We start from the raw sequence: 25,011 nt of genomic DNA, 5'->3' as shown, positions 1-25,011 counted from the left end.
ACAGCTTCAATGGAGGGACTGAGAGCTCTCGGACTAAATCTAAAATATCTTAAACTGTGTTTTCCGAAGATAAAAGGAGGTCTTACATGTTTGGAACAGCATAAGGGTGAGTTATTAATGACATAATTTTCATTTTTGGGTGAACTAACCCTTTAAGAATAACCCTAAACTAGTTTCTCTCTCTCTAACAGCATTAGCTCAATGAAATACGTCTTCCTTCCGTTAGAATGAATGTTTTCCTGCCTTGCTAAATGTTGGGCTCGTGATCAATAAGTTGTATTTGCCTCAATCTGATTCAGTAAAGTCAAACCGCAGACACTGAGCGGAGTCCCGCGCACTGTGAGGCGGAAACAGAGGATTCCGCTTGGTCTTAAAGCTATGTTCATAAATAATCATTTTTGGAAAATAATGATTCATTATTATTGATAATTTGTTCTTATCATTAGGTCTTGTGAAAATAATAATATGGGCTGCGAAAAAATAATGAATACAAAGAGTAGTGCTGCTGAGTGCAGACATGTTTCAGCCCAGTAACATGAAAACACATCGTTCTTCACAGCCAAAAAACAGACCAAATTCAGTTCAGCTGGAGGGGGTTGGGTTTTTTGGGGGTTGTTATGTATGGCTTATGGGGGTCGAGATAAAGGTGTGAATCTGTTTCTCTTTCATATGGACAGTGTCTTATGAGGCTTTGACTTGCTGAACTGAATTTCTAGTTCTAGGCGTTCGTATGTTATATTCAACTAATCAGGGGTTTACATTAAATTTACATGATCAAATCTTAATATATTCCGCACTCAAGCACATGCATTAAGTTTGCCACAAAGCACATGCAGAAGTAGCCTAATAATTGTGAAAAATTTGACATTTTATTCATTAATAAACAATTTTTTTGTCGGCTGCAAGATGAAATTCACAGTGCTGGCTCTCTCCGATGAGAGAAATGCAACATTCACAGATTACACAATTCATTTTCGTTTAAAAAACATTTCAAGCTTTCTGTGGATATATTTTTAATGTATGTGAGACACCACGATATTATGTTAATTAAAAAATTATAAATTCATTATCAGGAAAAAATTAAAGTGATGAGACGGCGCCTCCCTGTCATTAATGCGCATTAATAATTTTTGCACAAACACTTGAATATGAGCGTCATGTTTTTCACTCGCTCCAAGAGTGCTCCATCACGAGTACAATTCATGCAAACAGCCCATAATATAACTGCATATTCAGCAAGAATTCATGTTGAACATATTTATCTACGGCTTGATCAGAAGGTTATAATGACTGCAATAGTCGAGCGGGATGTTACAGGCTATAAGAGTTTGTCTTTCTTTTACTGATTATTTTCGGGTTAAAGCATGATTTAAACAGATTCACACGCAATCATTTTAGTAATAATGCATTCAAACAAATGTGATATTACAGTGCTACTACATTATCAGTAGGCTATCTGATTTTGAAATCTTGAAGTTAATCGATCCGTTTAGATAAAATAACTGACAAAAATGTACTGTTATTTTCATCACAAACAAAATTTTCACAGCAGAAAGCAGCAATTAAATATTTAATGCTTACAATGTTATTAGTTTGGCATGTGATATAAGGAAAAAAAGTTTACACAAAATAGCCTAAGCCACTTTGAAACTCCTGTTATTTGTATTTTTTATAGGCTACGTTATGAACATAACATTTCAAACATACTGAAATACTATCCACGGAGTGAAGGTGGAGCGTGTTTCTTGGTATCAGTGCGCGCGGAGGGGAAGTTGTTGCTGCTCACAGACTCTGCTGCGAGTGAGAGAGAGTTTCACCTGACGAAATGAAGATGACCGCGGCAGCACAAGCACAGCACATCCGCCAAAAATCAACCTGCAGCAATGCTCATTCATTGACTCGCCAAGCGTTACTTTTATAGGTCGGATGGCAGTAAATAATACAATAATATGACCATGCAGTCAATACAGATATTTAATAAAAACATTAAAACAAGCAGGGCTGTAACATAAAACAATAAAAAACGCACGCCAGGTCTACACCGGACACAAGTGGAGCGATCCAACAAAAGACATCAGAACACGGTGATGGATACACTGGACACGATCCCCATCAGTGAACTGATGCTCGTTCTGTTTATGATGAAATGCACTGATACTGCGTTCAGATGATTTGACACTATAGTGTGATGTCATCAAGTTTAGACACACTTTTAGCGCAGTGGGGCATGGATGACTCGTGATAACTCGTGTCTGGTGTAGACACACAGAAAGTGTCTGCTCTATTTACAAATAAGTTCTATAAGAAAAGAAAAACATAAAAATAAATAAACCAGCGGCATAACGAGATGGAACTATAGACTAGAAAATATATTAACAGGTCCTCCGTCCATGACACTGACTCACTGCTGAGCTGCCAGTTTTAATCTCAACAGCTCTTAACGCTGAGTGGATGGTTAGATGCATGAAGGGCTAGTAATAAAAATAAATAATAAAATAAATAAATAAAAATAAAGGTATTTCCAGTGTAGCAGAAATGACTCAAACCAGACAAATTAAAGAGTCGATCAGGGCTGTGGCTGAAACACGAGCTGAATTCTTCAGTAAGGCAACAGGAAGTCATAAAACATTCTGTGCCACAAGTCCCAAGCAAGATAACCAACCAACCAACGCTTTCACAGAACAGCTTTCAACATTAACACCACTAGAACAATTATTGACAATTTCAATTCGGAGAAGAGATGTCAAATTTGTTGTTCTTAATTGATAAGCAACACCGGACATTGTGTGTAAACCCATGAGAGTACTACACAAGAGCCTTTGACTTGATCATGTCCAAAATTAGACCCTGCAAGAGCGGGAAAATTCGGACCACATGCTTGGTAAGATAAACATATGATTTATGATGCCCCCGAGCCAAGACAATATCTGATTGGTCAAGACCACATTTGAGGTGTGGCCACAGGCCAGTTTAAATACCCAGGACACCATAATATCTTGCTTTTAGTCTCTAGCTATGCTTCTGCTATTAGTCATGTCTGCTTTTAGCCTTTAGCTATGCTTCTGATATTAGTCATGTCTGCTTTTAGTTTTAGCTCTGCTTTTGCTTCTTAGCTTTAGCTTTTAGCCATGCTGTTTGTCATCACTGTTCTTTGAGCGCGGGTCCAGCGTGCTTCAGCCTGCTGCTACTTAGCCACGATGAGAAGAAACACAACCTAGTCTCGTCAAACTTTTATTCTTTTCTTTTCCGTTTAAGAGTTTCGTGTTCTGAGTTAAGTTTTGTAACATCGACCTCGGGTGCCCATTCAACTTCAACCAGCCACACAACTCCATCTTCAGCCAACGTCCAACCAGGGCTTCCCAATAGGTCACTTCAGTGACTACTGAACTTCCAGCCAATCAGCGACAACAAAGGGACACCTTCAGGCAATGTACCTTCAGACATTCGTGCTGGTGTATCAAATATAATTTTAACCTCATTGAGGAACTCAATGCGAGGGTTAATTAAGTGATTGATGGCTGTTCATGTCTCTGCAATTTAACGTATTGCTGTAAACTTGGGATTCCATATTTCCATATTCTTAAACTAATCTTTCCCTAACTTTCGATCTTCCTGCAACTTGTGTGAATATGTGAGTGCGTGCGTTTATGTGTTAGATTAGTTTATATGTCTTAGATTTATCTAATAAAGCCTAATTCATATCGAAAAGAGAAGTATCTTGTGTTTTGTGCTTACAAGTTAATGTCTTAAACTGCCGATCTTGTTACTGTGCTAACTGATAGTGTTTTCACTATACTCTGGATATTAATATCCAGCGCAGATTTGATGTTAAACAGCTCGTTCAGTGAATCGCAGGGCAGTGAAACAGTGATTCTGTTCAAATTCCCTTTAAAATCTTACATGATTCCCTTTGAAGCTAAATTGACCTGTTTCCCTTACACCAGCATTAAGGTAATAACATTACTTTTTTTATCATCTTGTTGCAGTTATAAATTTGACTGCTAAATGAATGATAAAGAGCTATATTAAAACTTTATTTAATATTCATTTGGATATTGATTTAAAAATCAGTTTAAATCATAAATGAGATTTTTTTTCAAAAAAAAAAAAATCTGGGATTTTTTCTTTTTTAGGCCATATGCTATTGCCCAACTTTAAAAGCAAGTAAAGAAGGCTCCCTTTAAAATCACTTAAGTTGTCAATTACTACAGCTCTTTTTTTTAAAAACGAAAATATACAGTTCATGGTGCGTGCTTATTATGATTATTGGGGTAATCTACCGGAATCGCAAAAAGACAATAGTGTGAGTTTATCATTGCATCATGAATTCATTCAGATAACGGCTGTTATTTTCTTCTTAAGGAAAAAAAATAAGATGTCCTTAACCCTCTAAGCGCCAAAGTCGCAAAATTGTGACAAGACTTCATCCTTAATAAAATAGACTGAAGTTCCTAATATGGTGTAATATCTCATTTGTATTCCCTTCCACTAGATGGCAGACATGTAGTACTCTGATTCTAGACCAACATTATGTATTGTTTCTGTTCAAAGTGTTTGAGGAAATAGCAGAGCAAGTGAGCTCCAGGCGGCAAGGAAGTCGACCGGAAGTTGAAGTCGGCTGCGTGCTGCCATCTTGTAGCAGAACTTCACTTGCGTTAGCATTCCCATTGACTCCCATTCATTTTGGCGTCACTTTGACAGCAAATAACTTTACATCTGAGGCGTTTAAAGACTCCGTTTGTCCATTATTTATTTCTAAAGATACACGACAATGTATAAAGGGCTCCATTACCTTCTATGTTACATTATGGCCCCGTAGAAACAGTTTTTGTAAAAAATAGGCTAACGATTGCGTCATAACCACTCGACTCTCTGTCGCATTAACCGTACAGACAGGTGGAGAAGCTTGCAGGCAATTAACTTAATATGGCATACTGGCGTTACATTTTAAAATACTATACAAAATAATTAATCAGAATACTTACTCCTGCTCACTCACGCCAAAGAACTCCCAGCTCAAGCTCGCCGTCTCTGCAAGATTAACGATGGCAGTTTTCACGCACAGCTACTAGAAGATTTACATCTGTCAGACAGGTTGCTGACGTTGTCAAGCTTCGTTTGTGTCTGCGCGTCAGAAACGGAAGTGCTAAAAAATGCTAAAAATGGGCTTCAATTGTCTCAGTTGAGTTCCAATGGGGTCGCTGTGTCCATTTCTTTTACTGTCTATGGTGAGCTCTCATGTCATTGATGCAGAAGCAATTCATTTCATAGCATGAGTGTAAATGGTGAGATTTATGAGAGAAAAATCGCCGTGTGGCTAATACAAAGTTGTACCATGAGGATGTGTTGCAAATGTTGTTCGCCGATTCTGACTCTGAAGGGGAATATTTGCCTTTTGGAAATGACGATCAGTCGTCTAATGATCGCGCGTCTTCGTGGTACATCTTTGCAGCGTAATGGTGCTGCCGTGCAAGGCGAGAGTGTTCACGAAGCACAAACAAGTGTGATGGTTGGTGCAGTTATGAGTTGCCCCGCAGTGACCAACTGACTAGGTCTATTGCCCCGTGACCACTGGCGATGTGTTCTTCTGCTCACTGGGCGGCTGAGACAGACCGACTCAGGTGCTGTGATAGCAAACACGCTCTGATACTCAGCATACCAGCCCCTGCTGCCGGGCTAGTAGGGTGGACTGGGTTTTGTCTGGTCTCTCGCCTTTGACCTGTCTGGCTTGCTTGAAGCTACCAGGGGTACAAGGCCCCTGCCAGCTTCAGGGTCATTGGGACTCACAAGCTGTTCTGCCACAACAAGGCACCAGTCCATGGAACAGATGCCATTCTAAATAACAATAATAATAATAATAATAATAATAATAATAATAATAAGAAGAAGAAGAAGAAGAAGAAGAAGAAGAAGAAGAAGAAGAAGAAGAAGAAGAAGAAGACGGAAAATAAGAAATAAAGAAATAATAATAATAATAAGAAGAAGAAATAATGTCATACAAAAAATGCCATTAGCCTGAGTAAATTTTACCAAATTTTATAGAAATGCTGCAAGTTGCACTCAGCATCATGCGCACTGCGCAAATCTTGCACTCTAATATTTTAAGAAATATGATGCACTCCAGCATTTAAACACAGCTGCAATTTATTTAATTACTTAAATTATATGAAAGCAAGTAAAGAAGGCTCCCTTTAAAATCACTCAAGTTGTCAATTAATGAAGCTCTTTTTTACATCGTCTGCATTTTGCTGATTATAATGAGAGTTCAAACGTGAAGATGTTTTATTAATCAGTCCATTCTTTTGAGTTTCAATAATTTAGCTAAAACGTGCAGGTTTCATTTATTAGTTCCTTGTTTTAATTAGGCCTAAAAATTGGGAGCGAAATTATACAGTGCCTCATGTTTTACTAAAATAATGGAAATAATTTATAAAACACGCAACAATTTCTTAATCAGTGTACAGACAAATATCTTTTTCCCGAGAAGTTATCTGTCAAAATAAAGGACAGGTAACGAATAATAAAGTATTTGCATGACAAAAATGCATGTTGTTTTATTAAAGGAATTTAAAAAATATATAAATTAAAATATAGGCCTAATATGTGAGAATATTGACATTTTGCAAATAAATCCACGTAGCCTAGCTCAGTAAAACAGGCTACCACTTGCCAATGCTCTGTTGCAAACTAAACCACAATTTCTTTAGAATAATATAACACATAATTCATATTATTCTGTATAAAAAATACTGTACATCTATTAAATGTGTCAAATCTATAATATGGTGTAATACCGAGTAGCTTAGAGAAAATATAAGCACAGGCTACCTGCTGTATTTTATATAATTTATTTTTTCAAGTATTTTTAATGTTTTAAGTGTGATATATATGATTATATATGCAGCATGCACAACACCAAATAAAAATTTCCCTTATGGGGAGAATAAATATATTGAATCGTATCGTAAAATGTACATGTTCAAATTCTGGAACAAAAGACTTTGTGCTGAAATATCACATGTAAAAGTGGAGAAGAAATTTCATGAATTCACTACAAAATGTAAATGACAAACTTACTCCGCTCCATTTGTATCCTTTTGGTCTCCACGGAGGCCACATTGAGTCTCTGCTCAGTGTAAGCCTGTTTGAGGTCATCTCGTGCTGCCAGGGCACGGAGAGGGTTTCTCGAGCTCTTGGTTCTCCTGCAGGGTCGCACAGAACGCTTGTGTTCCTCAACTGCTGATGTCAGTCTGCAATCAATCAGCAATACATTAATGAGAGTATTTTACACTTTTATGCCCCTAAACATTACACAGAATAAAACAAACTGTGACTGGTGACAGGAGAAATAAAATTTCCCTTTAACTTTTGACATATATGAGGTATTTGTACCATAAGAACACTGTGCAAGTTTCATAGCTTAAAACTCCATTATAAACAAAGTATTTATTTAACAAATATCCAAAAATGGCTGGTTTGGATATTGGATATGGATTTTCTGACATCACATGGGTAAATGTATTAGCATATGACCCACTTAGGAGAAAAACATTAACAAATAGTTATACAACATCACACCATAGGCCTGGCCCACTGGCACATGGTTAAAGGGATAGTTCACCCAAAAATTAAAAGTACCCCATTATTTACTCACCCTCAAGTCATCCTAGGATGTATGGCTTTCTTCTTTAAGACAAATCCAATCGGCGTTATATAAGAAAATGTCCTGGATTTTCCAAGCTTTTTTAATGGCAGTGAAAGGGTGTTTTTTTTATATTCCAAAAGATGTCAAATAAAGTACATCCATCCATAATAAAAAAAGTGTCCCACACGGCTCCAGAGTATAAGAAATATTTTTATTGCAAGAAAAATTTTGTTGAGTAGTCATTTTATCTCATATGACCCAATATAAGAGCCTGCAATAACCCGGTTTGACCAGAGTGGCGCTGTAGCATTTGTTCAGAGCAAATGCAGCAGAGCCAAACCTGAGGCTGTTGAGGGACGTTTGAATAATTATGTTAACATATGCAGCGCTCTTCTCAATAACTAAATAAACAACAAAAACTGACCGTGGTGTGAAAGCAGCAGTCTAAAACGCATCTGATTACAGCGATGTGGATGTTTGCATGAGCTCTGCAGTTTGGTACTTCAGTGAAGTCATGTCATGTTTATTTATATTACATTAGTACTTTATTCAATAGTCTTAAATCAAACAGCTTTACAGTATTAAACATGAAAAACCAGAGTTCGTGTCGGTTTCAGTTAGAATTACAACCTGATTTTCTGTTATAAAGCAGCTCTGGAGTATGACGCTAGCTAATGATAAAATCTTTTTATTAGTGGGTAAAAAAATATGATTTAACTAAAGTGATAGTTTGGTTTGCAGAGATCAAAACTCGATCTGGCACATGACTGTTTTGATTATCATAACCCTATAAAGGTATTTTAAGAGAGATTTTGTTGTGACAGTTGTGCTTGAATAAAAGAGTTTATCCAAAAATAAAGCGTCTCATCACTTACCTTTATTTTGTTTCGTATCCATATGACTTAAAAAAGGATTATAAACAGAATTGTCATTCAGTGACTTTTTCAAATGGATAACTAAATGGTTGAATGAGAGTCTTTCATCTAATTTTGTGCCAAATACATTTATTTGTATAAATTAACTGTATAATAATTGTAATTACATAATATGCTTTTCAAAAGCTTAAGTAATTACTAGGGCTGGTCCATTTTTTTGTGCTTCGAAGCTTCGGTAGTAATCAACATCGAATATTCGAAACTTAGGTGGAGGTGGTTTCCTCCACAGACCAAACTGTCTTAGACTTTTTTTCTTTTATATATTGAACAAAGAGTAGCTTGTTTACTTGACTGTTTGATCGTGCTTCCACGTAGCCAGGCAAAAGAGTGGCGACATCACACACATGCACTCTAACATCCCCCAGCTAAGCATTGTTGTCTAACCATGCCGAGAATTCTGGGCCGAGAATGGTTTGTAATCCTCGTGTCGTACCAGGCTCACGTGGAAATACAACTGTAACCATAACTGACAGTCCTTGGAACCATTCGGCCCGATAGTAAAAGAGTGGCTATATTCAAACGCAAATGAAGACATTTTGCAGGTAATGCCAGGTGTTAAAAAAAAAACAAAAAACATTTCAAATATTTGAATCTCAAAATTCAATGCCAACCCACCGGACGAATATTTCAATAATCGAACATTCTGATCCAGCTCTAGTAATTACCTTTATTTATTTGTTACTAATTATTTTAACTAATTAAAAAAGCTGAATAATCAAAGTCTACTGATTAATCAAGGGAATTAATTAATGATTAGTTGATTAATCATACAAATAATCATTAGATTCATCAATTATCAAAATAATGGTTTGTTGCAACCCTAATAAACAGTAATCTCTAGCTTCTGCCAACTGTTGTATGTGCATTCAAAACACTGGTCATGAACTAAAAGTCCAAAACCTAGATTTGTAAAGAAAAATGTCAGAGGATTTCGATATAAGCCAAGAGACTGGTTTTCATTTGCTAAAGTAAAGAAAATAACTTCCATTGCTGCTGTAAACAAACGCTGGTTCTCGCGAGACTAGCATATTCTCACTGAACCTTATGCTACGCCTACGTCATCTGCTGGAATGGCATTCTATTGTGAATGCGCATACAACAGTTAGCAGAAGGTAGAGATTACTGTTAATAAAATTTTAAATATGGATTTTTTTTCTTACAAAAACACATTTGTTCACTATACAAGTCCTTTATTCAACCCCGGGGGCCTGTGGGACACTTTTTATGATGGATGGATGCACTTTATTGGACTTCTTTTGGACTACTGTAAAATAACACCCACTCACTGCCATTATAAAGCTTGGAAGAACCAGGACATTTTTAAATATAACTCTCATTGGATTCGTCTGAAAGAAGAAAGTCATATATACCTTGGATGGCTTGAAGGTGAGAAAATCATGGGATAATCATGGGGTCCTCTGACAAAACAAATTAAACTGTTTGTATCTTCCTTGTTTGTATCTCATGCTGGGTAAAAGATAATAGGGCTGATTTTGTGCAGATTTCCCCCCTTCCAACAATCCTAGCTATCTCCCGATTATTTTGATGGTTCTACAGATTATCTTATCATATTTTCCCTTGGTGTGAGGTATGTTAAGATATTTTTGTCATATCATAGCACACCACACACTATAGGACCAAAACGGTTAAATCTAGGATTTTTTTTATCCTCATTTTTGTGGTCTATCACATTTTGAAAATCTTATAAGATGTAAAAAATCTTTTGGTGTGTACCCAGCATTAGTACATACATGAGAAGGATCCCAGTCAGATAAGTGGGTAACTTATTTAAATTAAAAATAAAAAAAATAAATTTATGCATTTAGCAGACACTTTTATCCAAAGTGACTTACAGTGCATTCAGGCTATCAATTTTTACCTATCATGTGTTCCCGGGGAATCGAACCCCCAACCTTGTGCCAGCTTGCTTGCTAACGCAACACTCTACCAGTTGAGCTACAGAAACACTAATATTTAGGAATATTTATAATGGCGTCCTCGATTGTGTTGCAGGATTATACATTCATTTGAAGCATCTGACTGCAGATTGTAAATGAGGCAAAATGTCATGGATAGTTTGCAAAGAAACTATTTAAAGAGGAAGCAGCCAACTGTATTGGATCTGACAACAGCTGCATTGCAAACTGTAATTAAACAATTTCATAAAGCTTTGTCTAAAAAAAATCATGGATTTATATTGACAATGTTTTCATAACACCTACAGTACAACATACAGTAATGAGGGGGAATTGATAATGTTTCCTATGCAATAACATTAGCCAATCATAACAGTTGTCATTTACTGACAAGCCTTAAAGGACTCTTAAAAACAGATCATTTCAGAGAGTCAGAATAAGGGTTGAATATAAATTCTCTTCATACTACTACTAATTTTTTTTTTTTTTTTTTACTTTATTAAGTGATCTTCAAATATTACGTGTAACCATACATGGTGGAGTGTCATGAGGGTGAGTAAATCATGGTAGAATTTATTTTGTTTGTGTGTGAACCATCTTAATACCCACCCTACCATTTAATGCCCCTCTAACACAGTAATAAGAGCAGTATCTCACTTGGGTGTGTCTGACTTGATGATGCTGAAGTCCTCTTCTTCGACCAGCAGGACACTGGAGCTCAGAGCAGTGGGTGATAAGCAATTGTAGAACCGCCCAAAAGTCTCTTCATCGTCCAGAGTCATCACCTCCTTCTCCTTTTCCTCCATCACCTCAATGGTGGAGTTCTTTGTGCCCGCAACTCCTGCACATTAAATGAAAAAGAAAAACAGATCCCTGCATACAGCTATATTATGCATTAAGATGCAAGTTAATAATAGAGTAATTCAGTAAATGACCTTTACTGTGAAGTCTGTCCAAAAAGGACTCCAGTTTGTCTAGTCTTTTATCTCCTTCAGCATCAGGACGAGTGGAGATTTCTATTAGAAGGACATTTCCAGATATGAGAGAAGGACACGTTGTAGAGACAAAAGTCCTAATAATACATCACCTTGGCATCTGAGTATTCAAACAAGATCACAGATGATGTCATAAACTGATACCTTCTAATGGTTTGACTGGTGTACTGTTGCTGGCCTTCTTGCTGAGGATAATGGGAACATCCTCCCTGTTAGGTGACACTAAGCCTGATGGAAAACAGATGTGTCAACATTCTTATCACTGCTTGATCCACATGATGCACACTACAACCTGATTTGCTATTTGCATAATGAAATGTTTCGCTTGTGATTTGAAAAGGTTCAGCTCTTAGCACAAGGTATGTTCTTTGGCTAGAAACCCAGCAAATAATTTCTTCCCCACCTCTCTTAGCCATTCGTCCAGCCACAGAGAACTGGGTGGAGTCATTATAAGCTCCTTTGCCTTTAGCTTTCCATTGTTCCTCCTTTTCCTGCAAGACCTTCATCCGCTCAGCCAAGGACATCTTTGGTTCTACATCTGCAGAAGACTTCTAAAGAGAGGAAGAAAAAAACAAAATGAATGTGTTAAACTGTTCTACTCCGAAATCCCAATTGTTCTACAAAGCTTAAGAACTCACACAAGCTCAGATTGTAATTTATAAGTTTGTCTTGCAAGAGTAACCTTCTCCTTATTGGCTTTATCTGAAAAAACACTGGAGATGTATTGGAATATAAAAATATCCCAATAACTGAATTAACCACATTAATGCCAGGTGTAAAAAATAAAATAAAATAAAAATAAATAAATAAAAACCCTAAAATCCTCCAGCTAGGCTTTCAATTATGACAACTGAATATCCTAAAATTAAGTAAATGTAACACACCTAAAAGTCAAAAACCAAAAGCTCCACCTTTTGATAGAGGCTTTAGAGGTTGCCAATGAAGTGAATTTCCATGGATGTAAGATTTAAAAATCTGTTCTTGAGATCTAGCAGTAATAATTAGGCTACTTATAATAATTTGTATGGTGTGTTTTACTGTGTTGGCTAAATTGCCTGTGGTCCTTTGGCAAATGGAGAAACATTTATCTCCGCCTTGCTTATTCAGTCCCAGTCAGTTCACCGTAAATTGTATTTTGCTAATATGCTATAACAAATATCTTTATAAGGAATTTACAGGGCTTGAAGTTGAAATGGCTGGTTTCTTTAAACAGAAAAAATATCCCAAATGGTTAATTTAGCTGACATGATCTGGAGAGAATTTTAATTAGAGGGACCAATGCATGCGTGGATAAATTTCATGAGACCACAGAGAGATAAAAATGTAGGAACGAAGCAGCTGAAATGCAATATGAAACTGCTCATCAACTCAAATATATTTAACTGCGTCAAATGTATTATTTACTTAATATGAGGAAATAGGGTTTGGATTAGGAGCTCTCCAACTGAAAATATATTCTCCCCCAGCTACAAAGTCTGAGGTAATCTGAAATTTGTTATCTTTCATTTGGTGACTCTAAAACCAGATATTTAACTTTAAATGTAGAGTGAAGACAGAAAATTAGGTAGAACGCGGAAGATGTTGTAAAACAGATTTGAACTTGTGTCATCCACATAAAAACTGAGGCCCAATTTGTCAAATGCTTTTGCAGCAATAGCCAATTTCAGGATTCCAAAACACTAAAATAAGCAGAATAACAAAATTACAATTTAATCAAAATCAGAACCTCAAGGCAAACAGTGCTACAAAGTGAAAGAATGAAATCATCCATCTGTCATCAGTCTCTCTCACATCATGAATCAGACACTTCAAAAATGGGCCCCATGTGGAGTGTGACAATAACAGTTAATCTGATACTGGAGTCTGTTACTCAGAGAGCGACTGAGAATGGGCCCTGAGGACCGAATGGGATGGAGACTGATTTACTAAAATGAAGGCTTGAAGGCCCACATTGCTTACTGCCTCCCCACATCTGGAACATATAGTCATCACAGGTGTCGCTTTCGATGCTGGAGTGGGGGAAAAAGCCCTTGTAAATTCCAGAATGTTTAAAACCCAGTGGATAAATAATATATGTTGTGTCCCCAGTCCACTAAAAGGAATTTGAACATGCACACATGTACACACTTGTGCACATATGTGCCAAAAAGCAGTAAAAATTGTAAGCAAATCATTTATTCCTGGTGTTGTGGGGCAGGAGGAATTGGAGTATTTGCCTCAAAGCCTCACAGGAAGACAACATTTCTCCATGAAACTCTGAAACCAGAGCTATGTTATATTTAAAGAGAGATAATGACGTTCTCTTAACCATGAGGTACTCAGGTAAAATTAATGAATAAATAAATAAAGCTAAACTAGATGCAAAAGCAGACATTTTCAAGCAAAAATATCAAAGTCCTTGAAACAAGATAAACTTTCTCTGATATAGACAGGGTGCATCTTGAATACAAAAGGTATTTTGTCTTGTAGCAGAAAAAAAGAAAGTCAGAAACAATCTGCCAGATTGATTAAATGAATTGTAATAGCAGGCATATATATATATATATATATATATATATATATATATATATATATATATATATATATATATATATATATATATATATATATATATATATATATATATATATATATATATATATATATATATATATATCCCATAGGATAAAAGTTTTTTTATACTGTACAAACTGTATATTCTATGGCCCCACACCAACCCTTCAACTAACCCTAACCCTCACAGGAAACTTTGTGCATTTTTACTTTCTCAAAAAAAAAAAAAAAAAAAATCTATTTCTGCATGATTTATAAGCCTTTTGAAAAATGGGGACATTGGTTATGTCCTCATAAGTCACCCTCTCCTTGTAATACCTGTGTCATACCCATGTCACACACAAAATATTTGCTCACTTCTCCTCATCCCACGATCTCCGGAGCAGGACCCCCACCTTTGCACCAGGCAAACCTGGGACTCCCACACTTTTGCACAGGTGCCTGGGTTGAAAAAGGTATGACACCAGGGGGTAAAGACAGAGGTCAAAAGGTCATTCTGAATATACTTGCTTGTATCTTTTAACTTGTCGCCTTTATTTACATTTTCCATGAGATTAATTTGGTTAGAAGGTAAATCAATGTAGAGGAGAAGAAATCAGGACAGACAACTATAAGGATCAAACAACTTAATCAAATAAAAATCACCGAAAGCCAAGTTCTCACCAGCCAAACTGTTCATCATGTAAGTCAATGACAGTCTAGAGTTCCAGAGGAGTGTTTAGATGGTGTGACTGGATGTCAGACTCATGACTCAAGAGGAGCAAAGCTAGTAGCACCTCCAAGGGGACTGAACAGAGAAAGAGAGATTGAAAGAGTGTGAAAGGTGAGAGACTGGGCTGAGGTCAGTGTTACAGTTCCCAAGCAGGTTCCCCATAAAATGGAATTTCCATAAATTGTTTTCATCTGGATCCGTTTTCGCAGAGCTCAAATTTTTCAAACAGTTTCTAGTGAGCACTCAAAAAGTGAGACAGAGCAAATAAAATATGAAAAGACTTATGATTAGAAACTGAATCAAAACCCAGAGGTTTGGGAAGATTATCTCTGTAATTTAATTTATCTGTAAAGGGGCAAAACATTAATTCTAATATGTGAGGAATCTCTAATGAAACATTTGTCAAAGTGACCAAATGATTTCCTTTTACCGACCATGCTCAGCAATGCTCCGTGGGAGACCTATGATTTTGACTCTGAGCTCTGTTTAATTTAAAAGGAATTATTTGTAATATGATTGGTAAATCATATTAAAAACTGTATGGCAGAAAATTTGAACTGATCCAAATGAGGATGTCTGCTTGGAACAGGCCTGTCATAAGCTTTATAGCATTATGGTAGTTTGGCCTGGCTAAAAGGAAGCAGCTGTGTGTGGGTGCATGTGTCTGCAATGTGCACCCCTGACACCAGAATTGAACTCTTAATTTTTCAGGGCCAAAAAGAATGACAACATCTGCTCATTTTTATTTTTGTTGGCAAAGATCTCATTATTTGTCCTTCCACAATCATAGATGTTCCCTTCTCTGCATTCAGGCCTGCTTCTTGTCACATTACATGATTTTATAACTGTATGTCTCATAGTGTTTTGTCATGTCTTCCCAAATCTGTTCATACATTTATACATGTTAATTCTATTGTCAAATTACATTAGGGAGATTGTTTTTACAGGCTTTCATTTAGCTAGGACGTTCACATTTATAGAGCCATCAGAAAGCATCACCAGAATCTTCATAAGGGATAATGTAATGAACATCATGTCTAAAACCCGGACAGTTTGAGGGGACTTGAAGACTCCTTGTGACGTTCATGTGCGAGAGATAACTTCCGGCGCTTTCCGCGCTTGCACAGACTAAGCCAGAGCGTGCGCGCGCACATCACATCAGGAAGCACTCATGCACTCAGATCAGTTGGATGTGGTTGTGTACAAGAGGTAAAAACTATATAAATACTGTTCATTTTCTTACATAAACTGCTCGTTTCGTGTCTTATGTCATCAATGTGTACTTATGATGGGGAATTGTTAAATTCTGACTCCACTGTGCATGCTCTTTGAGGTGGTGACCATAGACCTCCATTATTTGAGTCACAGACAAGAATGGATTGACCTAAAAATATCAAAATGGGAAATACTGCGGAAACAAAGAAACCTACATCTTGGATGCTCTTGAGGTATGCTAAAACTTATCAAAATTTAATTTCAAAGTGAACCATCCCTTTAAGGCATTATTTTTTTTACAATCACACACCGACTGCTTATTACGCAGATACTTGCCAAACAATAATAAATAAATGGATACAAAACATTAATCTGATTTGATATGTTATAATGCGAGAAGAAAGAGCAATGAATGCTTCAAGAAATATGAACTAGCACAATGCAAGGTCAACACATTTGCGATCAATCAAATCTGACAGACAATATAGTCATTATAATCTATTTTCTAAAGAGTCAGGTTAGACCTAACATCTCTGACAAAAATTACTGCTCAGGTCTTCAGGCAGCCAGAGAGTGGGTTCCTCAGCACCAGCTTGCGGCCCAGACCAAAAAAAATAAATTATTCACTGAAATTTGGCACAAATTATATCCTTTTCCCCACTCGGATTAATGGAAGCAGTGTGAGATTGGAAAGAATTCATTTAACGTTATTCTTGTTAAGTGTAAGGAGGGCGCTGAGGCTGAGTTTGAATACTTTAACAGAAGTTTATTCAGGGCACTTTCAGCAGCAGACAGAAATGTGAAGACAGGCAAAGGGTCTTTTACAAGGTGTTTTGAAGGCAGATCAACGTTCGCAACAAAAAACATTTTTGTTTTTGTCTGCAAAAATGTGCAGAAAGTCCAGACACAAACATCAAGTCGATCAGGCAGTCGAAACAGAGGGGTAATCACGTAAACTGGCAGATTCTTACACAGAACTGGCAAGCAAGATAACTAGAGAAACGCTCTGTAAGGCAGGTTAACTGGCAATACTTAGCAAAGGGTGTGCGCCTTTGGCTATAAAGCCATCAAACAGGAAATGAGTAGTGAGGAAGAAGAGGGAGTGGAACACCGTTACAGACCTGCCAACCATGATTTTTTTTTGAGTACCATCAGTGTGGTCAAATGGGAGTTGGGGCTAATTGGCTGGTGAGGGGGTGGGGGGTTGGTGTGTTGGTAAACAGTTTACAGTTATACGGTTTACAGTTTTTTATTGTTTACCATAACTGATTAGTTAGTTTTTTGCCATTTATTTATTTGTTATACTATAAAAAATAAAATAAAATAAAAATCCAGTAAAGACTGTGAAGAGTATCTACAACCACACACATAAAATTACAAAAATCCGAAGTACCATAGAAACAACAAAGAGGGAAAATAAACCAACTATGAAATATACAGGAAATATACCGGTATCCACAATATACAGTAACGTTAAGGGTTCTGGGTTTGCTCAAGGCACCACGGTCGCACATATATAACATTTAAAATACACACCAGTGGCTCATCTACTTGCCACACATTATAACCAATCAATAATCTTTCAATCCCCACTTATATCCCACAATGTCATACCCAGCTGCAGCTTGTTCATTCGGTTTGGCCGGTGCCACGTTTCCCGCCAGAAGACCGACTACACCCACACAAACAACACAGGGACGAAACAACAAGACAAGTGCAGTGAGTGTATGAAATGACCAGGAAATGGATATGGATGGAGAGTGGAGAAATGGGAAAATGTCCATGTGCTATCGTGATCGCGTGTGCACCCACTCCCCCAAAAGCGGAAATGGCAGGAAGGAACAATACGGAGGATGAATGAGGTAAGTGGGTGTGTCAGTGCCGCTTCCCCTGCGGTGGCAGCTAATGAGAGTTTATAACAATGTTAAAGGGGTGGTAGATCAGCTTTTTTTGAATTCTTGATTGTGTTTATGGGGTGCAGTGTAATGTGTTCATGTTTATTTTTTCAACATTTATTCTACACTGCTATTTCTGTTCTTGTCAAAATGGTCTGTTGAGTTCCTGGTTCTGTGAAGCTCCTCCCTCAGAGTGTTGTGTTGTTAATCCCAACTGCCTAGTGTAAATTGTTCAGAAACATTATGCCACCTTACCATTATGAGTAGTTGCATGTGCTCCAGTGTATGATAAACAATTGCGTCAATATTGCCTTATCAATTTGATCCCAAATCAAACCCAGAGAATATTAGTGAAGAGGATTGAGCAGAACCTGTGAAAGCACAGCTCTTAAAAGATGTTTCAGAATGTTTTTATTTTTTTATTTGTAGTTTTATACTTTTTAGATATGCTCTCATTTCTAAATTCTGCAGCTGTTTGTTTGCTTTTGATGTACGGTTTAATCCTGATTAAAGCATTATTACAGCAAAATAAATTATTGCATTGTAGCATTTTAGTAAAATAATTGTTTATAAACTACCACAATATCTCTTCCTCTTCTCTAAAGCAGCCCAACGTGGACTTGCTCCCTTTGTGGGGTTTGTGGGGTGGGGTTTATGTAAAATTCAGGAAGAATCTTGTAGTCTCTACCAGCCTTTTTTTTTTGTAGTCCTTAAAGAGCGATTTCTTTCAAATAAAATATCTCCCTTTGCACCGAACTTTGAGCGTCGTAACTTTGCAGATGTTGTTTAAGCTTTAACAACAATATTACACACTAACTAAAGTTAAAAAAAGTTAAAATCGCAATCAACCACCCCAACCAAATTTGTTATTCTTTCATTAATTACTCATGTTGTTCCAAGCCTATATATTATTTGCATATAATATAAATGTAACATAAAATAATAATATAAAATATATATATATATAAATATATATCTATATATTATCTATATATTAACTATATACATTTATACTAATGAAGAATCTTTACACATCTCTTTCGATATAACAACAGTTCCAAAACAGCATTCAAATACCGAAAAAAACATCAACATAAAACTAGTCTACATGACTCATGCATTCCAGCTCTTTTGAATTTGTGTGATGGTACTGTGCAAGGTAAAGAATGCATTCACATTATCTATAGTGCAGAGGTCAGCAAGTAAGTTTGGCATCGGGCCAAAAAAAATTGCCACTAGATGGCAGGCCAGAACATAGTGAAATGATCATTTTAGAAATTAATTGATGATAAACGCAACTAGAATTGCCTGCTACAGATTCTAACAGTGTCTCTGGTAGTGAGCTGTCTGAGTTAAACCTGTTAAATCCTGCAGGAGGGCAGTTAACAAAAGCCACAATTGTGTGGTGGTGTCCGGCAGAACATGTGAGCAGAATTAAGTGTCAACAATTTTCCCTCCGCTCCCGGTTCACCATTCCCTGCTCCTGCTCCACTCCTCGTTCACTGAAATCAGAAACACCGCTCAGCCATCACCCTTCACTGCATGGCTGAAGTATTTCACTATGTTTGATATATCAAAGTTCTGTTGATAATATCTTTAAAAAATAAATATTTTATACTTATTGGAACACTAGTGTGCAAACCTTTTTCCTATCACATGACAAACTAATAACATGGTTGTCAGCATTAAAAGGAATAGTTGCTGCTTTTTGTGCTGCAAATTTTTTTTGTGAACAGATTCATTGAGAACTATAACTTCCCGCTCATGTCCATTGCCATCATCATAGCGAGTGAAAACCACAATGTTCTGACTTTTTAAAAAAATCTGCTCCTACTGCTTTGAATAGCGGGTTGAAGTCTACTGAGATGCCTGCCTCAATGTAGGCTTGGCAGAAGTGCATATTAAGGGTGCATAGCAGCTGCAAAGATTGAGTGTTTCAAACTCTAGTCCAGTAGATACCGTATTTTTCGGACTATAAGTCGCACGTAAGTATAAGTCGCATTAGTCCAAAAACATGTCATGATGGGGAAAAAACATATATAAGTCGCACTGGACTATAAGTTGCATTTATTTAGAACCAAGAGCCAAGAGAAAACATTACCGTCTACAGCCGCGAGAGGGTGCTCTATGCTGCTCAGTGTAGACTACAGGAGCACTTTGGAGCAGCATAGAGCTCCCTCTCGCGGCTGTAGACGGCAATGTTTTCTCTTGGTTAATTTCTCTCGGTTCATGTCAAATTAATTTTGAGAAATAAGTCGCAATAAAGGCTGGTTCACACGGCAGGATAATTAGGCCGATTTTAGCCCCGATTCACCCCTTCCGACAATCTTAGGATGCTTCGATTATCGTAAAATAATCTGATCAAATATTCCTGCCATGTGTGGTGTGTTAAGACTGCTCTCCTCTGCTCGGAAGAATGTTGGGACCGCTCCGATCTCAAATCGGGGTTATCCAACATGTTGGATTTATTTAGCCCGATTTCTTCTCGTGTGTGGTGTCCCCGAGGACAAACAATCATGCAGCCTGTGGAGTGTAGCCAATCAATAAGCGAGGTGACGAGGCGGTGAGGAAGTACCGGGAAACAAAATCAAAACAGCCGAGGTATATAATATGACAAATATAACAAATACAAATTAAGTCGATGGGCATAACTACATCCACATCTGCAGTCCACCAGAGTACATGGAAACAAATATATGAACGTTTATTTCAACGGTTATTAATCTGTGTAGTACGTAACAACATTTCTATGAGATAAAACAACAACTTATCTCCATATTATGATATAGCAAGTATAGTCCATGCTCGCGTTGTCTCCACCTCTTTGACCATCGCCTTTTCTTGTTTTTCTTATGTTTTTTTTTTTTCGTTAAAAACAAAGCACAAACTATGGCCACTGCATCCTCTTCGTTCGCCATTATTGTTTACTCTAAAGTCACGTTTGATCTCGAGGGATTTTGCGAGATTTCCCGTCTGACCTGGGAATGCTCGGGAGTCAAATCGGTTCATGTGTGATGTGTTGATATTGCCGTGTGGCTGCACACCACACACGGAATGACCAAAACTGTTGGACCCGTGATTTTTTATCGCTGTGTGTGGGGTCTCTCAGGTTTGGAAAATCGGCCGACAATTTTAAAATCGTCCCGTGTGAACCAGGCCTAAGTCGCAGGACCAGCCAAACTATGTAAAAAAAGTGCAACTTATAGTCCGGCAAATACGGTAGTAGAAATTTGACTTTTGACACCTGACAAATGGGACGGTCTTTTGAACTTAAAGTGCACCTATCATGGGTAATGAAAGGTTCATATTTTGGTTTTGGGAGTCCCCAACAAAAGGCTCCCATGCATGCAAGGTCAAAAAACACTTTCATTGTCTTAAAATTAGCATTTATTTTTCCTGTTTTGCTCAATGATTCCCAAAACGATTTGTTTAACGATTAATTTTTCTAAACCCCTCCTTTCCATGACACTAAACTGTGTTGATTGGTCTGATGACGGAGTCTGTCATGATTGGTCTACTGCGTGCAGCACAGGTCAATAACAGAATGCCCATCACCATTACTAGCCCACAGCTCGGTGGTAAACACCTAAACAGCCATGACATATTTCGCGTGAACAGATATTGCTGTTAGACAGAGACCTACAAACTGCGCCAAGTGAATGCAATACACACAACTAAATACCGTATTTTCCTCACTATAAGACGCACTTAAAAGCCTTTAATTTTCTCATAAAAGCGACAGTGCGCCTTATAATCCAGAGCACCTTATATATGGATTAAGGCACTCTGTCAAAATGTTTCAGTATTTTTCTTTTACTACATGTTACTGAATTAGGGAAAAGTTCCCCGCCACGTTTGGGAAAAGAGTGAGCAAGGCTGGGAGATATTGTTAATATGCACAGCAATGTCTGAACAACATTACAATGCGAGTGAACCGAGTTGTCAGAACGCTTAACGCTCCTGATAATTTATTCACCCCCATGTAATCCAAGATGTTCAGGTCTCCCTTTCTTCAGATCACAATTAAATTTATCAGTCGCAACTTATATAACAAAATGATCTGTAATTTTCTTTTTTTTCTTTTTTTTAAATAATAATAATAATTATACATTTTTGCTCGTCTTGTCAAGCTCTGCGATGCGCATGCATACTCTGTGTACAACAGTTCAGACAGGGTGTGTCTAAAAACTTCCAACATTTTTCTCCTCCAACTTCAAAATCGCACTACATCAAACTATTACTGACCAAAACTATTTTCCTGTTTGACACTGTAAAACTGCTTTGAAACAACCAGAATTGTATGAAGCGCTAACAAATAAAGGTGACTTGATCTAGAAATACATGTAACTCGATATCCTGATCAGATTCCAGGAACTGGAAAAGCAGAGTGGAAATCCTCCTCCGCCTGTGCTCACACCCCCTTCTCATAAGGACGGCCCTGCAGAAGAACTTGCTGATTCAGCACCGAAAACTAACTCTTCCTCCCCCACCATTCCCGGTGGATTTACCATCCCACTAACCCCTCTTTAAATCAAGACCAACAACAAACAAACACAGACACTGCACGAACCCCAAACTGCACACAACAACAAAAGTGTTGAGTAGTGTGTAGAGTTTCAATAGGTTAATTCAGCCCATTTTTCTCAGCTACCGACAGAGGAAGTGGAAGCTGTTTCAGAGAGTGTGTGGGTACCTTCTTCCTCCAGGCATTCTCACTTTCCTGCAGCTGGACGCAACGGTCAACCAGAGATGACTGGACCACACTGGTGAGTTTATTCTTCAGCTTGCCCCTCCTGTCATCATCACTACTCTCCAACTCGGCCAGCCTGCCAAACAAAGAGGCTAAGTATTATATTACAGACATAGAGAATTCACTTTCCACTTAAGCAGCTTTTGTGTTTAGACTGTGTCATTGGTATAACAAACATCCCATTATTGGACTTCTGTGGGTTCATTTAAAGCTTGGTAATTAAAAGTGCCTCTTATTGCACATGCAGTAGATGAGGGTTCAAATCCAGTTTAGATACTCTGAAGATTTGTTTAACTTATTTTATTTTATTTATATTTTGATATTCATACTTTCTACTTAAAATATCTTCAGATTAACATTCACACTTGTCCAAGGATAGTATTTTAAACAATAAAAACACGTGAAAATTAAAAATGTATTCAATTATTTAAAATAAATTTGCAAACACAAAACAACTAAAAATAAATCATTATTATTATTAAGTTCATAATACATTTTTTTTATTCTTATAGTCTGTCACAGAGTCAAATGATTAATTTCTGTCAAAAGCCATAACAAACCAATTATAAGACTTCAAACAAAGAATTAGCATCAGCCACAACATAATACATTTGCCAGACACTTTCATCCAAAGAAACTTAGATTTTCAGGGAATGAATGAACTGATAAAATGCAAACATATGGCCTTGGCATTGCTAGCTCAAACAGCTCTACAGTTTAAATTACAGGAATGCTTTTAAGCATAAAATCTACTTTTCCCACTCTCCCCCACACTCATCCCTCAAAAATAGTAACCACAGCTGCCAATCAAACTCAAGAACATTATAAAGACTACTCCCACAATACCTCTCTTTTAGGGAGGAGCTCATGCTCCCATCCAGGCTGCTGTCTAGCTCCTCCCCTTCTACAGATTGGGAGATGGAGGGAGTTTCGTCCACAGAATCTGGGGAAGGAGTGCGAGGAGTCTCACTCGAGCTGCTTTCCTCTCTCTGAAGCTTCTTGTTTTCCCTATCCTCATCATCATACTCAACCTCCTCATTCTTGTCGTTCTTTCCATCAACAACAGTCAGCTCCTTGCAGGTTATGATGGCAGGAGTTGTGATCTGCTCCAGCTCAGTGGGTTCTGTGTCCAGACTAGTTGAGTGGCTTTTCTTCAGGATGCCTTTGATGCTCCGCTGACCTGAGTCCTGTCTCTGCAGAACTGGTGTGGCGGCTTTTGGATCCTCTGTGCCCTCAAAACACTGCCTTTTTCTCACTTTCTGCTCATTCTGTGCAACCTAGAATACACAATGCCAAGAAAAAATACATTTAGGATAAGATGGAGAATTACTTTGAGATCTTGAATGGATACAGTTTCACACCATCTTATATCCATCTTATACACCTTACAAGTGCAAAATTTTAGATAATAGTTTTGTCTTAGATATTTTGCTTCCTAAAGACAGTTTGCCCTGAGAGATGCATCACTGCATAAAAAAAAAAATGTCTTGTCAGCAAATTAAAGAAAACTGAAACAAAGCAGTCTCTCTCTTATCTTTTGTGGTAAAACAACATGCAAAATCAAGTGCTGACCCCCCACCCCCTTCACTTTTTTCATAAATACATGTGTCCAAACTTTGTCTCCTAGTAGGAGATAGAGAGGGACATAAAGAGATGCAACTGGTCACACTGTGAGTGAAGGAATGGAAAACATGGTTGGTGGGCTTTAGGAAGGAGGGAACACAGACACAGCGACCCAGAAAGAAAGGGGCAAGAGAGTGGAGACTCATGAGGGGTGTGAGAGGATGTGTGGAGCCACTGCAGATCACATGAGTACATAAGATGATGTCAGTGAAAATAAAAACAGTAAGAATAAACTAACCTGACCCATCTTCAATTTAGGTTGTGCAACATGACTGCTTACCGTGTTTTCTATCACATTCTCATCTTTCTTCATTCTCACATCCTTCTCTCCTGCAGTGAAAGACTGAAAGCACGATATCTTCTCCTCACCCTCTCCGAGATCTTTTCTTTCATCAGAACTTTTCTCACCTTCATCTGATGAGGAATGGCTGCATAGGGGAGAATATATCATTTTGTGTTCATTTTTTCCATTTAAAAAGCTGAGTATGTACAACAGATGCTTTGTATCAAATAAACAAGTTAAAACAGCCACTCTGATATGTAATGCTGTATGAGGAATCAGCCTGTTATTCATTGTGAGTATTTTCACATATTAAGGTGAGTCATATTAATGATGCCACCAAACACTGAAAGCTAAAAAGAGCATTTGGTCCAAAATCCACAGATTCAACACTCAACTCACACACGTACATAAACAGAACACATAATCTACAATATTAGCTAGGGATGCACGCTCATGATTTTTCATGGCCGATTCCAATACCGATTTTTT

At 37.5% G+C, this 25,011-nt stretch overlaps 1 protein-coding gene across 3 annotated transcripts in view; it reads right to left on the bottom strand.

Annotated features, from left to right (window-relative positions):
- The window catches only part of svild (supervillin d), a 129,385-nt gene that overhangs the window by 21,427 nt on the left and 82,947 nt on the right, over positions 1–25,011 (bottom strand). For all 3 annotated transcript variants that reach the window (XM_026222771.1, XM_026222772.1, XM_026222774.1), the window contains exons 6-13: positions 24,520–24,667; positions 23,463–23,893; positions 22,560–22,692; positions 11,895–12,042; positions 11,636–11,719; positions 11,432–11,512; positions 11,154–11,337; positions 7,078–7,250 (exon numbers count right to left, since the gene is read on the bottom strand). In XM_026222771.1, the coding sequence (XP_026078556.1) occupies positions 7,078–7,250; positions 11,154–11,337; positions 11,432–11,512; positions 11,636–11,719; positions 11,895–12,042; positions 22,560–22,692; positions 23,463–23,893; positions 24,520–24,667 (1,382 nt within the window). The remainder of the gene's footprint in view (positions 1–7,077; positions 7,251–11,153; positions 11,338–11,431; positions 11,513–11,635; positions 11,720–11,894; positions 12,043–22,559; positions 22,693–23,462; positions 23,894–24,519; positions 24,668–25,011) is intronic.

The sequence above is a fragment of the Carassius auratus genome, chromosome 37 (genome assembly GCF_003368295.1).
Source record: "Carassius auratus strain Wakin chromosome 37, ASM336829v1, whole genome shotgun sequence".
NCBI lineage: Eukaryota > Metazoa > Chordata > Actinopteri > Cypriniformes > Cyprinidae > Carassius > Carassius auratus.
Note: the sequence above shows the minus strand (reverse complement) of the source record. Positions and strands in the feature narration are given on the sequence as shown.